The sequence below is a fragment of the Anabrus simplex genome, chromosome 12 (genome assembly GCF_040414725.1).
Source record: "Anabrus simplex isolate iqAnaSimp1 chromosome 12, ASM4041472v1, whole genome shotgun sequence".
Classification (NCBI taxonomy): Eukaryota; Metazoa; Arthropoda; class Insecta; order Orthoptera; family Tettigoniidae; genus Anabrus; species Anabrus simplex.
Genome location: NC_090276.1, coordinates 39,982,056 through 39,996,544, shown reverse-complemented (window position 1 = coordinate 39,996,544; position 14,489 = coordinate 39,982,056). Strand labels below are relative to the sequence as shown.

Genomic DNA, 14,489 nt, shown 5'->3' with positions numbered 1-14,489 from the left:
AATGCTAAGGCTTTTACATCTAATTTATTTCGTAAATTCAGTTTTGACTTGTCCATCTCTCATGTAACTACTTCCGCTTATTACCCTCAACCATCTCTGGCTGAACGGGTTAACCGTAATCTCAGGTCCGCACTTATTGCCTATCATCATGAAGATCATTCTAGGTGGGACACGTCCCTGCATTGGTTAGCTTTTGCTTTGAATTCGGCGGTCCATGAATCACACAAATTTACTCCAGCTTCTTTGATGTTCAAGTTTGTTCCCAACTCGCCGCTCTCTAACCTCTGGTCTTTGAATGACATTCTACCCGAGACAATAGATCCGGATAACATTAAAGATCTTTGGAAGAAGGCTAAAGCCAATCTTAAAGTGTCTCATGAAAAGGTTAGGGAAAGGTATGATCGTGGACGGAGACCCACCACTTTGAAGGTAGGTGACCAGGTTATGGTCAAAAATTTTGTTCCCGCGGGCAAGCTTGCCCCCAGATTTCATGGGCCTTGTATCATTCTCGATTTTCTTACGCCGGTTACCTTATTGCTAAGTAATCCAGCCACCGAGAGGATATTTAGAGTTCACCTGTCCCAGGTGAAACCGGTGTAATTTCTGTGTTAACTTGCTTCATATTATTTTGAAAGGATATGAAGGTTATATTTTTTTGAGTTTCACTTTTAAGGCATTCTGCCCCTTCTGTAATATTTTGGTTTTAGATGTAAGCCTTGTGTAAAACCTGCTCCGACCCGTTAAACTGCCATCCGGTTCTTGCCACGGCCATTACCACGCTCCCGTCTCCTGCTCCACCTTACACTGTGGCTTCATTATAGTAAATGCCATGGATATCTACACGCCGCTGGCCCCTCAACCTCTCCACAAGCCTGTACCCTCAAAGAAGATGATAGTCCAACACAATTCTGCCGCCTAGCTTTAATGTTTCAGCGCCCCCGCAGCCGCGCAGCGCCGTGCAGCGACTGGGGAGGGGGATGGGCCCCCTCCTCTCCAGCGAGGACGACATGTGAACGGCGAGCCGGAGCTCTCCTCCCGGCCAAGGCTGATGTGCGGCGCACGACCTGCTACATGCCCGCAGCCTGTATCTGTTCACCGCGGGCGCGGCGTACTTCAACACCTCTGCTCCCCTCATAGTGCGGGCGAGCGGTATCTCAGGGTACTTGAGGGGTCCGAGCGGCCTCCGTTGGACGCAAGCTGCAACGGCCGGTCTGGCCATCCGACTCAATCTACATCAACTACATGGACAGTCACCATAAGCAATAACTACACTTGGGAATTCAACAACAATATTTGGTGGACATTGCAAAATTTTTCTTCACCTTTAAGTATTAAAAGTTTATCTTCAGAAATTCAAATTCTACAAACATAAAGACTTTCATTCACCTGCAACAACAACATTTTGAAACTGAATTAAGAAATCTTGTAAATGCTTCTGCTATCTATCTTCGTATCAACATCATTACTTGGACTTTGTTTCAAACTGATTTCATGTGTCACCCCTGGAGGAACTTTTGGGGGGGGGGAGGTCTGTACCGGGCGGTACACCTCTACACCGTTTATTTAAAAGTTGCGCCAGTTGAAACTCCTCTTCTGGAGGAAGGTTGAACTTTATCTATTCTATTAATTCTCTACTTTCTCAGAAGATGTCACCACGTGGAAAATTTTGAGTTTTTGAACTGTGTCACTTTTGATGTGTTTTTGTTTAGCTTGAAGTAAGAAGTGTGAACTTTCTCTTCTAGAGGACACTACTGAAGATCAACAATAGTGCAACCTAGTGCGGAGTCAAAGAACTATTTTGTTGAAGAAATTTTTATTTCAAATGTTTGTTCTTTGCTAAATTTCTTTCTGTTATTGTTTAAGTTGGCTGTATACCCCTCTCTTTCCCCTTGTTTTGCATGTAGCCAATCCCGAATTTCTTAAATTAATTTCTATCCAATCAGATGTATCTTCCCCCAACTTGAATCGATTGCGGGGTCCTATCCAATAAAAACATTGTGGGCGGGTGTTTTCATTCCCCTAACGCCTAGAAACTTCCGCGAGAGTATATAAACTGCTGATTTTAGGGTCTCCGGGCCACTTCTGTTCCATCTTTCAGTGTATTAAGTACATAGCAGGAGGCGGGAAGCGCCTCTTTCTTCTTCAGCCGTTCAACACCAGGTAATGGCCTATTAATAACTTCTTTTCTTGCTAGGTTGGCAGTTTAACACTCGCGGCGGGTTCGAAGCATTTCCATCATGTAACCTTTTCCTAAAATGTAATTACTCTTTTCATCTTTTTCTTGTAAAGCTACATATTGGGATAGAGAGTGCTACCCTCTCGAGCTCCCACTCACATTTGTTTTGAGGTGAACTTATTTTCTCAAACTATTCTTCGTTTATGTAATGTAAAGTGTTCTTCTCTAAGTCACCTCTGTAGTATGGGATTAGCCCTTGCGTTAGTGGCCCAGAGCCAGATTAGGTTTTAAAAACAAAGTGTATTAGGAGTGCAAGTTCGCCTCCTCTCAAATTGTTATTTTAGAGGTCATGTAATCAACCTTCTTTTCATGTAATAGACCTCCGTAGGTTGGGTATTTTACCCCTGTGAATACGTCCTTAGAAGGACAGCTTGAAGGTAGAGTTTGGTGTGGCCTTGTGATAGGCTTACAATTTTGAGAGCGGATCGCTCTTTGAAATTTGTTTCTGTATGCCTCGTGCAGGCTTTATGTGTAATGTTTGGAGCCAGTGCTCCTGGGCATGAATGGGGCTTTCTGCCCCTTGGCTAAAAATTTTTTGGAGTAAGGCGGGGCTGATGGCCCAAGAGTTATGAAGTAAGGGCACTGAGCCCGAATCCAGTAATATTGTACCTACATTTTTGCTACTCTGTACCTGTTATGATTGTTATCTCTTGTTTTTGAAAAGAAAATATAACCTAGTTCAATTTTAAATTAATTTTACATTGCACGTTAAATTCGTAGCTTGAAACCCATTCACACCCGCACCTTCTTTCACCTCTACCTACCACGGATATCTCCGTAACAGTAATAATAGCCTTTATATGGTTCATTCATTATATCCCTGACCCGGTGAAAGACTAGAAAACAGGTTGTAGACTTTCATTTTCATTTCACTCGTACATGTTTCGGGAGTCTCAACTCCCTTCATCAGCCGATTTCTACCTCATAAAGAAAGATTCCTCATATCGTAAGGTATAACATCATTCAGCTGTACATAAAATATCTTCAGTACAGTATATAACCTTATTTTTAACACATACATACATACACACACAATAAATATTTCTTGATAATATTTGTTATATAATAGGACACTTTAAAACACTTATAAAATGTTTAACTAGTCATTCTTATGTTAAACAACACATTGAAACACGTATTAAAATGTCAGCTGGTTTCCTTGGAAAAATCATAAGCAAAATATCTTGATACTGTTTGTTCTGTTGTAGCTCACTTCAAGAGTATTCAAAAATCAACTGGTATACTACCAAAGTTAAAATATTCACCATATTGTTATTAGAAAACTTCCTACAATGAATTGATTTACCATTGAATTATTTGACCTCTTAACATCTAAATGCTATTCTTAGTTTCTTAGATTCTTTATTAATTTTCTCTAGATCACAGTAAACAAATACCAAAGTGATCCATTGAATGAGAAAAATAACAGTGTTCAACTTTAACCACGCACACAACTTCTACTAACTTTAAAACAAACAGACATAGTTAATATACATATAAAGAAAGAAAAGAACACCACAGATTATAGGCAAAGACAAAAAGAAAAGAACAGCACATTTAAAAAAAACCCTACTGTCCGGCCGAGTCATCACCCCTGGTGAGAAGAAGGCCGCCTTCCCGATGATGACCCGACCGGCCCTGCCCGTGGAGACCTCCTGAAGACCCCACGATAAGATCTAAATGCGTAATTGATTATATCTGGTCGGATGGAATCGTGCACTGTTGGGCTGGATTTTCGACAGAACGGATCAAACCTCCCATCATGTTCTTGAATTTGTGGTTATTACTGGCTCTTCTTATTCTAAAATAAGAAGAAACTATGTTAAATGGACTAGAATAAGTGCAAAAATACTGTGAATGTATGAATGCAACTAAACTTACATGTATCGTCAAAGCGGAGGAACAAAATTAGGAATTTGATAATACGGAGTGACCGACGGGAATCTGACGTTTTTGGCATGGCTAGTACTCTCTCGGTACGAGGAGTGGGGAGCGGAATTGTCAAGCAGGAGACTCGCCATGCGTTGCCGTTTCAGTAGCTATGGAGCAGTGGTCGGTTGAACATCGTGTGTTTGCAGAATGGCGGGTCTGCAGTGGCGGTGGGCTCTCAGGAGCACAGGAGCACGTGAACACCCAGTTTTAATACGTATTTACGCATTCATGGATAATTTAAAACTTTCCTTTCTTTCGACCTGATTTCGACAATCGATCATAAGCATTCGACTTACATCGAACCTCCGTTACACCGACAGTTGTTCGTTTTGACTGACAGTGCAGCGAGCACACTGGGTAATGCGCTATTGTGCTGAAGACTATACGCATGCGCAAAGCAGATGACGTCATGGTTTTCTGCACTGATATTCCCATTAGCGAAGAGCACGCTAAGGTACGTGCCTTGTCGTCTATAACACCCTCAGCCTAGTGGCAGTATTACAGTTGACCACAAGGGTCCGCCACCTCCCCTACTACGGTTAGCCACAGCCTCCCAGGAACTACTATTGCATTACATTACCGGCAGATTTCGCTAGTAACCTAATTCTGAATAGGCATTTTCTAGCTCGTTGTGAACAGGTGTTTGTAATCGCGGGAAGAAGTTTGCTTTACCTTGTGACCGGAAAATATTTTCAAGTGAAATGAATTTCAGTGTTCTGTACTGCTTCTGTGTTTGTATGGTTTGTGACCATGGTATTCTTTGTAAAAGAGGAAATGAATTCGGTTCAGGTAATTTTAACCAGTGAAATATTAACCTATCAGGATAAGTTAGAATTTAAAAGGCTTGGACCGAACAGACCAAATTTGATTATCGAAAAATTTACAAAAACTGACAAACGCGAGTATAGGCGTAAGTTTAACAGAGAAGTGTACGAAACACGCAAGTGGCTCTGTGGGTGTAGATCTAGGAACGCGCTTTTTTGTTTGCCCTGTTTATTATTCAAGAAAGAAAGAAGTGAATGGAATTCAGCTGGGTGGACAGACCTTGCTCATTTGAGTGCAAAAATAAATAAACATGAAAATTCTCATGCACACAAAAACGCGAGTATTGAATTCCCTATGGTAGTATTGTCTATAATTTCCAAGACGAGAATAATTAACATATGACACAGTAGAACTCTGCCGGCCCCGTGGTGCAGGGGTAGCGTGCCTGCCTCTTACCCGGAGGCCCCGGGTTCGATTCCCGGCCAGGTCAGGGATTTTAACCTGGATCTGAGGGCTGGTTCGAGGTCCACTACAATTGAGGAGCTATCTGACGGTGAGATGGCGGTCAAAAAAGCCAAGAATAACGGCCGAGAGGATTCGTCGTGCTAACCGCACGACACCTCGTAATCTGCAGACCACCGGGCTGAGCAGCACTCTCTTGGTAGGCCGTGGGGTTTTGTTTGGTTCTACACTAACAGCCAGGTGAAGTTCGTGCTGTTTAAAAACCAAGAATAGTGCTCGCATCCTTCAATATTCGCAGTGTAATAAAGTTATTGTGCATTTTACTTTAGTTCTACACTAAGAAATTAGTCTCGTATAAAATGTATCCACGGTTACAGGGGTTCTACCAAATTATTTGTGAAGAAGGAACCGTACAAGGAACTGTTAGTGAAATGATTCTTGTACCTAAGTTACTTTTTTGCTGATTTGAGACATGAACAAAAATGTTGTTGTGAACACCCTGAAAATTTTCTCACGAGCCGCCACTGCGGGTCTGTTATAACAGTGCAGCGACTTTTTCGTGTGCGTCGTGGTGCCGTTCCAGCCGCAACACGATTCTCAGTTGGGTTAATAATGTACGGACAACAGGATCTATTGTTGAAAAGACGCCACCAGGTCCGACTAAGACAGCAAGAACACCAGAAAACATCGAGCGTGTGAGAGCCGCGGTGACTCCATTCAGCACAAATGCGTCGTACGGAAACATGCGATGTTCAACCGACAACTGCTCCATAGCTACTGAAACGGCAACGCATGGCGAGTGTCCTGCTTAACAATTCCGCTCCCCACTCCTACCAAGAGAGTACTAGCCATGCCAAAAAAAGGTCAGATTCCCGTCGGTCACCCTGTATATTGACAGGAAGGACCAAACCATCTCCTGTAGTATATTTACATTTGGAATACAAAGAAAGACGTCTTACTGAGGCAATCACAAATTCAAATCCCCGTACTTCTTCCATTTATCGCTTCCATTATCAATTGAAATTATCGAAGGTTTGTACAAATAATTAGTGCTTAACTTGATGTAACTTGCCAACGGCCGTAGCCGTGTTGAAACACTGGATCCCGGGAGATCTCCGAAGTTAAGTAACATTGGGCGTGGTCAGGAGTTGGATGGGTTGCCACGTGCTGTTGGTGGGGGGTAAGGGAATGGAGGAGCGGAAAGGAACTGGCCACACTACCGCACGTAAACTCCGGCTCAGGAACATCTCTGCGGAGGTTCGGACCTGCCTTCGGGCAGAATAACCCTTTCCTACCAGCTGTAACTTCGCATTCACATAATTATCACATAACTTACCAAGGTGTTTCTTATTTCGCTTTTTGCAGATGGTTCAGTGAAATTCTCTGGGAAACTTGGAGTTGACATAAAAGGTGAGGGAGTAAACTGTGGCTCGGAAGATGACGGTGATATATATTGTCGACGCTGGGGAGATGTCAGCATAAGCGTGAAGACACTTGGAACAAACTGCGTTAAAATAAAGTCGACTGGTCCGGGTTCAGATTTGATTATCAAGGACTGCCATAATCTGACAGGGCACTGGTACGGTGGTCCAGAACAGATGCAGCAGTATTGGCCTACGGAGAAAGAAACTTTCACCGATTACTCCTACGTCACGAAGCAGCAAGACAATCAAGGAATTGCCGAACCTTACTGGCTGACTTCATCTGGGGAGTACTTCTATGTTAGTCCAGACACTCCTCTCTTTATTGACCAGAATAATGCAGATAACGGCCAGTTTTGTCTGATAGCCAAGAACGACGCTCCTTACTCCAAAGAGAGAGAGAATACAACATTGGAATATACATTCTGTAGCGATGAGAACCCTAGACTTGCCCATGAAGATGCGATCAAGAGGTTCCTTGGTAAACCAACAGGAATACCTGATGAGCGGATGATTCGTTACCCAATCTGGTCCACCTGGGCTCAATATAAGGCTAATATCAATGAGGAGATAGTTACAGACTTCGCCAACCAAATAGTAAAATATGGTTTTCAAAACAGTCAGTTGGAAATAGATGATCTCTGGGAAACATGTTATGGTAGTCTTACTTTTGATACCAAGAAATTCCCTGATATTCAAGCACTCACTAGCCTCCTTAAATCGAAAGGTTTCCGTGTAACTCTCTGGATTCACCCCTTCATAAACGTGGATTGCGAACCGTACTATTCAGAGGCTCTGGAGAACGGATATTTAGTTCTAAATACGACAGGGAATGCAGAATCTACGTGGTGGAATGGTAAAGGTGCAATCATTGACTTTACCAAGCCTGAAGCAGCCAGATGGTGGCTACACCGCTTAACGAAATTACAGATACTGGCCGACATTGATTCCTTCAAGTTCGACGCTGGAGAAACTAGTTGGCTACCACAGTTGCCGGTTCTATCTGGTCCTCTTTCATTGCAACCAGGAACTTTTACCACCAAGTACGTGGAGACTGTGTCGCAGTTCTTCGGCTCGATGATCGAGGTGCGAGTTGGACAACGCACTCAACATTTACCAAACTTCGTACGGATGCTGGACAAGGACAGTAGGTGGGACTTCAAGAATGGCTTGCCAACTCTCATCACCACACTACTTCAGATGAACATGGTGGGGTACACCATCGTGCTTCCTGATATGGTGGGAGGAAACGGATACGGATCTGACGTAGTGACCAAAGAACTCTTCATTCGCTGGTTAGAAGCCAACGTCTTCATGCCTTCCATTCAGTTCTCCTACGTTCCCTGGGATTTCGATGAAGAGGTGAGTACTTCATTTTACTTTGAGAGGTAAGAAATAGACCTAAACTTGTCTTACGTGATTCCTGCCTTAATCTTCCCGATAATGTTAATAATTATTCTCCCCCCCCCCCCCACTTCATACTGCAGATTCATTTCCAGGAGTGTGCATGGTTTTCACTCCCCACCCTTGAATACACATACATCTTTTAACTGAAATGTAAAACAATATACAGGGTTGAACAATCATCATGGTCTTCATTAGTATTATGCCCTAGTTCATGCCAACTCTCCGTGCAATATTATTGCCTGCTACCCTCTTCGTTTTCTGCTAATTGGAATCTATCCTTATATTATCAACCATCTGGTATCTTCTGCGTCTTCTTCCAATCACCGTTCCTTCCATAGCATCCATCAGTAAACAATCTCTTCTCATATTGTGTTTCCTCTTCCTGTTTACCTTTAATATTTCTCTCTCTCTCTCTCTCTCTCTACCCCCGACACTTCCAAGCACCTCCTAATTTCTCACTTTCTCTACCGATTTTATCCCTTTATCCTCCTCGAAATTCACACCTCACATGCTTCCAGTCGTCTTCCCTCAGTGTCCATGTCTCAGCTCCGTATAAGCCCCGCTCCATATAAAGCAATTCGCCATTTTCTTCCTCAGGTCCCTGTCTATGCACCCAGAAAGAAGCCGCCTCCTCTTCTTATTAAATGCCTCCTTGGCAAATGCGATACCAGTTTCTACCTTCTGTCTGCATCTCCTGCCTTCCATTATTTTGCTTCCCAGATATTTGAAAGCACTTACTTGTTCTATACCTTCCTCTCATAACAAAAAGCTTGACCAAACTTTCAAGGCACATTCCTCACACGGAGAGGAAGAAAATATTTTTGTTTGGCACAAGATTCCGAACGCTTAATTTCCGCGTTAGAACTAATTTTCTACTACTCTATAATATAGATCATTAATCGTGCGAAACACACAGGAACGGAACGCCCCAGCACACCACACTAGTCATACCTGGCCGGTTCTACTCCACCAGTATGGAGGCCAAGATGGCGACGCCGCGCTGTCAACCTGACGGCAAAAAATTTATCTCGCTGCCAACCTTACGGGAAGAAAATTCTTCCGCATGGAAATAAATTTTCCCTTCTATGATAGCAACGATGCTGACATCTAGTGGCACGTTGGGGCATTAATGCTGTGTGCGTTCTAATTCATTATATGGCGACAGTCCCATCCCGTCCTCGTTCTGAGCCCCCTCCCTGCACCCTCCCCTACCCTCTCCTACTGGTAAACGTGCTACGATTCTAAGGAGGGTGAAGTGTAGTTTTACGGCGGATTGCCCTCCTCTGAGATCTACTTTTACAAAGGGCTGTCCTACCCTTATGGAGTTCGTGGAATTTATTACGGCTGATTGCCCTTCTCTGTTTGGGTGCATTAACAGTACCAAGTTGTATAGTTGGATGCCCTTCCCTGCTTATGGATGATGCTTAGTTGTGCACAGGGTTGCCCTTTCCTGTATTGATTTATGGATGCTGATTAGATTGACGGTTGGCTACCGAATTCTGTTCGTGTTTATTCCCGTGATGCGGAATATTCCTTTCCGTCAGGTTGGCAGCGAAAGTATTATTTTGCCTTAGGTTGGCAACTTTGCGCCGCTATATTGGTGGAGTAGAACCGGCTAGTATGACTGCTCAGCACATGTAACTCATCCTTTCATGAAATTATCAAAATGCCCTCCGTTAGCATTGACCCCGGCGTCGCAATGAATCCTAGACGTACTCAAGTACTGCGTACTGTTTCGAAGACTTCCACAAATACGGTCACGAAGACTCTCTGCATCTTTTACTGAGGTTCTCTGGCCTCCAAGCTTTCTGTACCTGAACCCACTAGACTTTTATTTGAAAGCTCTTGTATATCGAACCGTTGTGTAAGATACAGACAGTCTTCCTGCCCACATTGGAGATGGATGTGAAACCACACGGAATACTCCAGCGATGCATCAGCGTATTCGGTATTCAATGCGACGACATGTTGATACATGTATCAGTGATAAATGAAGGCATTTTGAACAATCAATCAATAATAATAATAATAATAATAATAATAATAATAATAATGTTATTTGCTTTACGTCCTACTAACTATGATTCTATGATTTATTGCATGTATTGTTACACATAATTTAACGTAATCCTACAATTACAACATCCATCTGAATGACTTGAATTAATTAATTAATTAAACAACTAAGATAAATCCTCTATTCCAGTTACGGATAACCACCAACTTGGGAGAGAGTTTCATGAATGACTTGAATGAATGAATTAATTAATGAATTAATTAAATACTATTAATAAAAAACTATGAAAAATCCTCTCTCCCAGTCACGGATAACCACCAACCTGGGAAAGTGCCATGAACGATTTGAATGAATTAATTAATTACTCAGTTCAATGAATTAATCAATTAATAAAAGAATAAGAAAATCCTCTGTCACAGTCACGGATAACCACCAACTTGGGAGAGAGTTTCATGAATGACTTGAATGAATGAATTAATTAAAAACTATGAAAAATCCTCTCTCCCAGTCACGGATAACCACCAACCTGGGAAAGAGTTTCATGAATGATTTGAATGAATTAATTAATTACTCAGTTCAATCAATTAATCAATTAATAAAAGAATAAGAAAATCCTCTGTCCCAGTCACAGATAACCACCAACTTGGGAGAGAGTTTCATGAATGACTTGAATTAATTAATTAATTAATTAATTAAACAACTAAGAAAATCCTCTATTCCAGTCACGGATAACCACTAACCTGGGACAGAGTTTCATGAATGACTTGAATGAATTAATTAGTTACTCAATTCAATAAATTAATCAATTAACAAACGAACTAAGAAAAATCCTCTCTCCCAGTCATGGATAACCACCAACCTGGCAGAGAGTTTCATGAATGACTTGAATGGATGAATTTATAAATTAGTTACTCAATTCAATTAATTAATCAATTAATAAAACAACTAATAAAAATCCTCTATCCCAGTCACGGATAACCACCAACTTGTGCCACTAACTACTCTTACGGTTTTCGGAGACGCCAAGGTGACGGAATCTAGTCCCACGGGAATTGTATTTACTTGCCAGTAACTCTACTGACACGAGGATGACGTATTTGAGCACCTTCAAACTACCACCAGACTGAGCTAGGATCGAACCTGCCAAGTTTTTTTTTTAATTCATATAAGGTTAGTCAAGTGGTATGCTGGTACGTTTTGTTCTTGTGTGTTTTTCCTCGTGATTAATGCACCATGTAGATTTGTCGGCAATGAGTTCTAACACACAAAAAAAAAAAGTGTTTGTGGACCTAAGTTTACATAACACTAGAGGACCCGTTATAAATAGGTCAGATAAGTCGTTTCGATATCCCTGTCGTACTCATGTTGATTTGCCTGTCCTTTTCAATGGTTTTGTGTACATTTAATAATAATTGCGTTATGGTATGCCGCAGTTCGTATATGTCGCCTGTTTGGTAAAAATCTATCCATATATTCACTTTTTTTTTTTACTTTGCAGTTCTTAATGTAAAGCTTGATATTGTGTCATAGAAGGAAATGATATTTTAATCGCAGTTCTTCTATATAGAACGATTCTCTTGTGAGCTCATGCGTTAGTCTCGAAGGAGCGTTTTTTATCAGGCAGATAACTTTAAGGTACACGGCCTTCACTCTTTCTAGTGTGGCTAGGTTATCCTTCGATACGTGTTCCCAGATAATGTCATGATGGGGTCTGTTTGTACTTAGACGTTTTTTCTCTTAGGAGCATGTAAGTTGTTAGGAATGCTCTGCCATCTGTTGAATATATTTGAAAGCTGGGGAAGGTTAGAGAATCAAAGAGCATTTAACAAGGAATGGTATTCTTCCGTGATTAAAGGAAGTGTATTCTCTCTGGTTTGACAGGTAGTAATCAAACATGGCTGCATGCAATGGCATTCCTAAGGATAAAATCACATATATCAGAATAATAATGAAAGTGTTAGTCGCTTAGCAACCTGTTAAGTACAGAATGTATTGAGGGTTAGGGTAAGCCTTGCATGGCGAACCTGGTGACCGTATGACGTAAGTCATATCGTGCTCGTGTCCAATCTCGATTTATCATTGCATCTGTTGTGTTGAAGTCCCATATTGTAGCTATATTCGTATGGAGGTCCAGTAGCAGTTCCTTATAGCTTTCTGTAGGTGGCAGGAGGAACTGGAGTCTTATGTCTTCTACTAGGAATGTCTCCTTCGCAAGACCAGTCTGGATAGCATCTATTTAGAAACGTTCAAAACACGTTTGAGTAACCGTGGCTCCAGGTTTTCGAGTTCTTGTAGTTGCCTTTTCAAGAGGTACTCCCATATTAGTTCTATACCATATGTGGTTATCGGCAGCACTTTCACCTCGAATATATTTATACTTGTCTCTAATGACAAGTGCGGAAGATATTTGATGGATCTCACGGCCCCTTTAATTCTGTCCGTCGGATGGATCGAGAAAGTTGGTCCCGTTGTCTGAATAGTGATCCCTAGGTACTTGCAGAGGTTATTGATTTTTAAGTCCTTGTCCTTTACATAAGATGAAGTCGCTGTCTGCTAATTTTCTTCCCTTTCTGAAGATTACCAGCTCTGTCTTGTTTGTATTCAGAACCATTTTATTTTCCTCAACCCACTCAGTAATCAAGACCATTGCAGTCTGTAGTTTATCTTTGCTATCCGAAGCTGTGCCATATCGTTCGCGTATATGCATTACTTTCTGGGTGTGCACTTTTATCTCCTTTGTCACATCATGTGTGAAGACACTGAAAAGTAGTGGGCTTAGCGGGTCGCCTTGTAGTACCCCGTTGGTCTGGCAGATCCATTTTGATCTACCGAGGTTATCGTCGATTGTACTTGATTTTCGGATAATATACTTCCTACTCTAGCCTACTCATAAGAAAACAGTATTGCTCTTATGGACTTACAAGGAGTGAACACACCCCCCGCCCTCTTAGACACCCATAATTCATCGTGATTAAGGAATATTATAATGTACTTTATATTGTATTATGAAAGAAAATGGATGAGGCATGTTTTTGCCTGTGAGTTATTAAAATAACCACGTAACATTCTCTATTTAATAATACATTCGTAGGGAGGAAGCACAATGGTGGGAACAGCCATCGCTTTGGTGCCTTCCTTCATTTTCCTTCTGTGTCGCTCTAGTACATGTAACTCGTAATCCGTTACGCTGTGAATCGCCGGCAGCTATTCAGTGTTGAAGAGACGTTATTTATTTATTTATTTATTTATTTATTTATTTATTTATTTATTTATTTTGTGTTTCTAATATTCTTCTACTGTATAGCAGTTGTTACTGAAAATGTTGATGCTGTAGTGTGCAGCGATACATCACGACATGACTTGTACTGACACAGAAATTCGCTGTAATTTTTTTCTGTGCTTGGTTTTGTTATTTAAGCGTTTAGCTTTCGTTTCTTGAGAGCATTTTATTTTAGCCACATTGTTACCAATATTCACAAGCACATTTGTTACCCGGGGCTGCCTAGGCAAATTTGTTAAATGCAAGTAACTGCATTCCCCACCCCCGAGCCTGTAAAAATTATGTGTTGTCTCTTTTCTCCCAGTTAGCCTTGAACTTCAATACAGGCTTTGTATGTGCAGTAGTTTACCCTTGTTGCTGTAAAAACCTAATTAAGCCCCCTATCCCGCACCCTACAACCCCTGTATGCTAGATTTGTTTAAAAATGGCAGATTTCTTCCTTCTTTTATTTTGAACTTAAGTACTGAGTTTCGCTAATATACAGGGTGAAGCGTAATTCGCAGCGCGGCTCATCACATGCCAGTAATAAAAAAATGTCTCTTACAAATTTTCGTCTTGCGAGTATATCCGGTAGAAAACGGACGCTGAAGAGTAGCAATCTGGCAACACTGTAACCATATGTAGGGTAACTACCGCTGTCAGCAGGTTCTCGTCGTGCTGTACAGTTGGTGCAGTGGGTAGAGTTTTTGGTTGGCATGCAGGAGGTCATGGTTCGATCCTGGGTTGAGGCGCATTTTTATTTGTTAATTTCCATCTGACATTCATCATCATCATCATCTGTTTACCCTTCAGCTTCCCACCTCTACCGCCTGGAGCTTCAGACTCTTGGTCGGGGGATACAACTGGGGAGAATGACCAGTACCTCGCCCAGGCGGCCTCACCTGCTATGCTGAACAGGGGCCTTGTGGAGGGATGGGAAGATTGGAAGGGATAGGCAAGGAAGAGGGAAGGTACCATCCCGGCATTCGC

At 41.8% G+C, this 14,489-nt stretch overlaps 1 protein-coding gene across 1 annotated transcript in view; it reads left to right on the top strand.

Annotated features, from left to right (window-relative positions):
- The window catches only part of LOC137502819 (myogenesis-regulating glycosidase-like), a 50,940-nt gene that overhangs the window by 23,042 nt on the left and 13,409 nt on the right, over positions 1-14,489 (top strand). Inside the window, exon 3 of the mRNA XM_068229846.1 lies at positions 6,761-8,178. Coding sequence (XP_068085947.1) covers positions 6,761-8,178 — 1,418 coding nt within the window. The remainder of the gene's footprint in view (positions 1-6,760; positions 8,179-14,489) is intronic.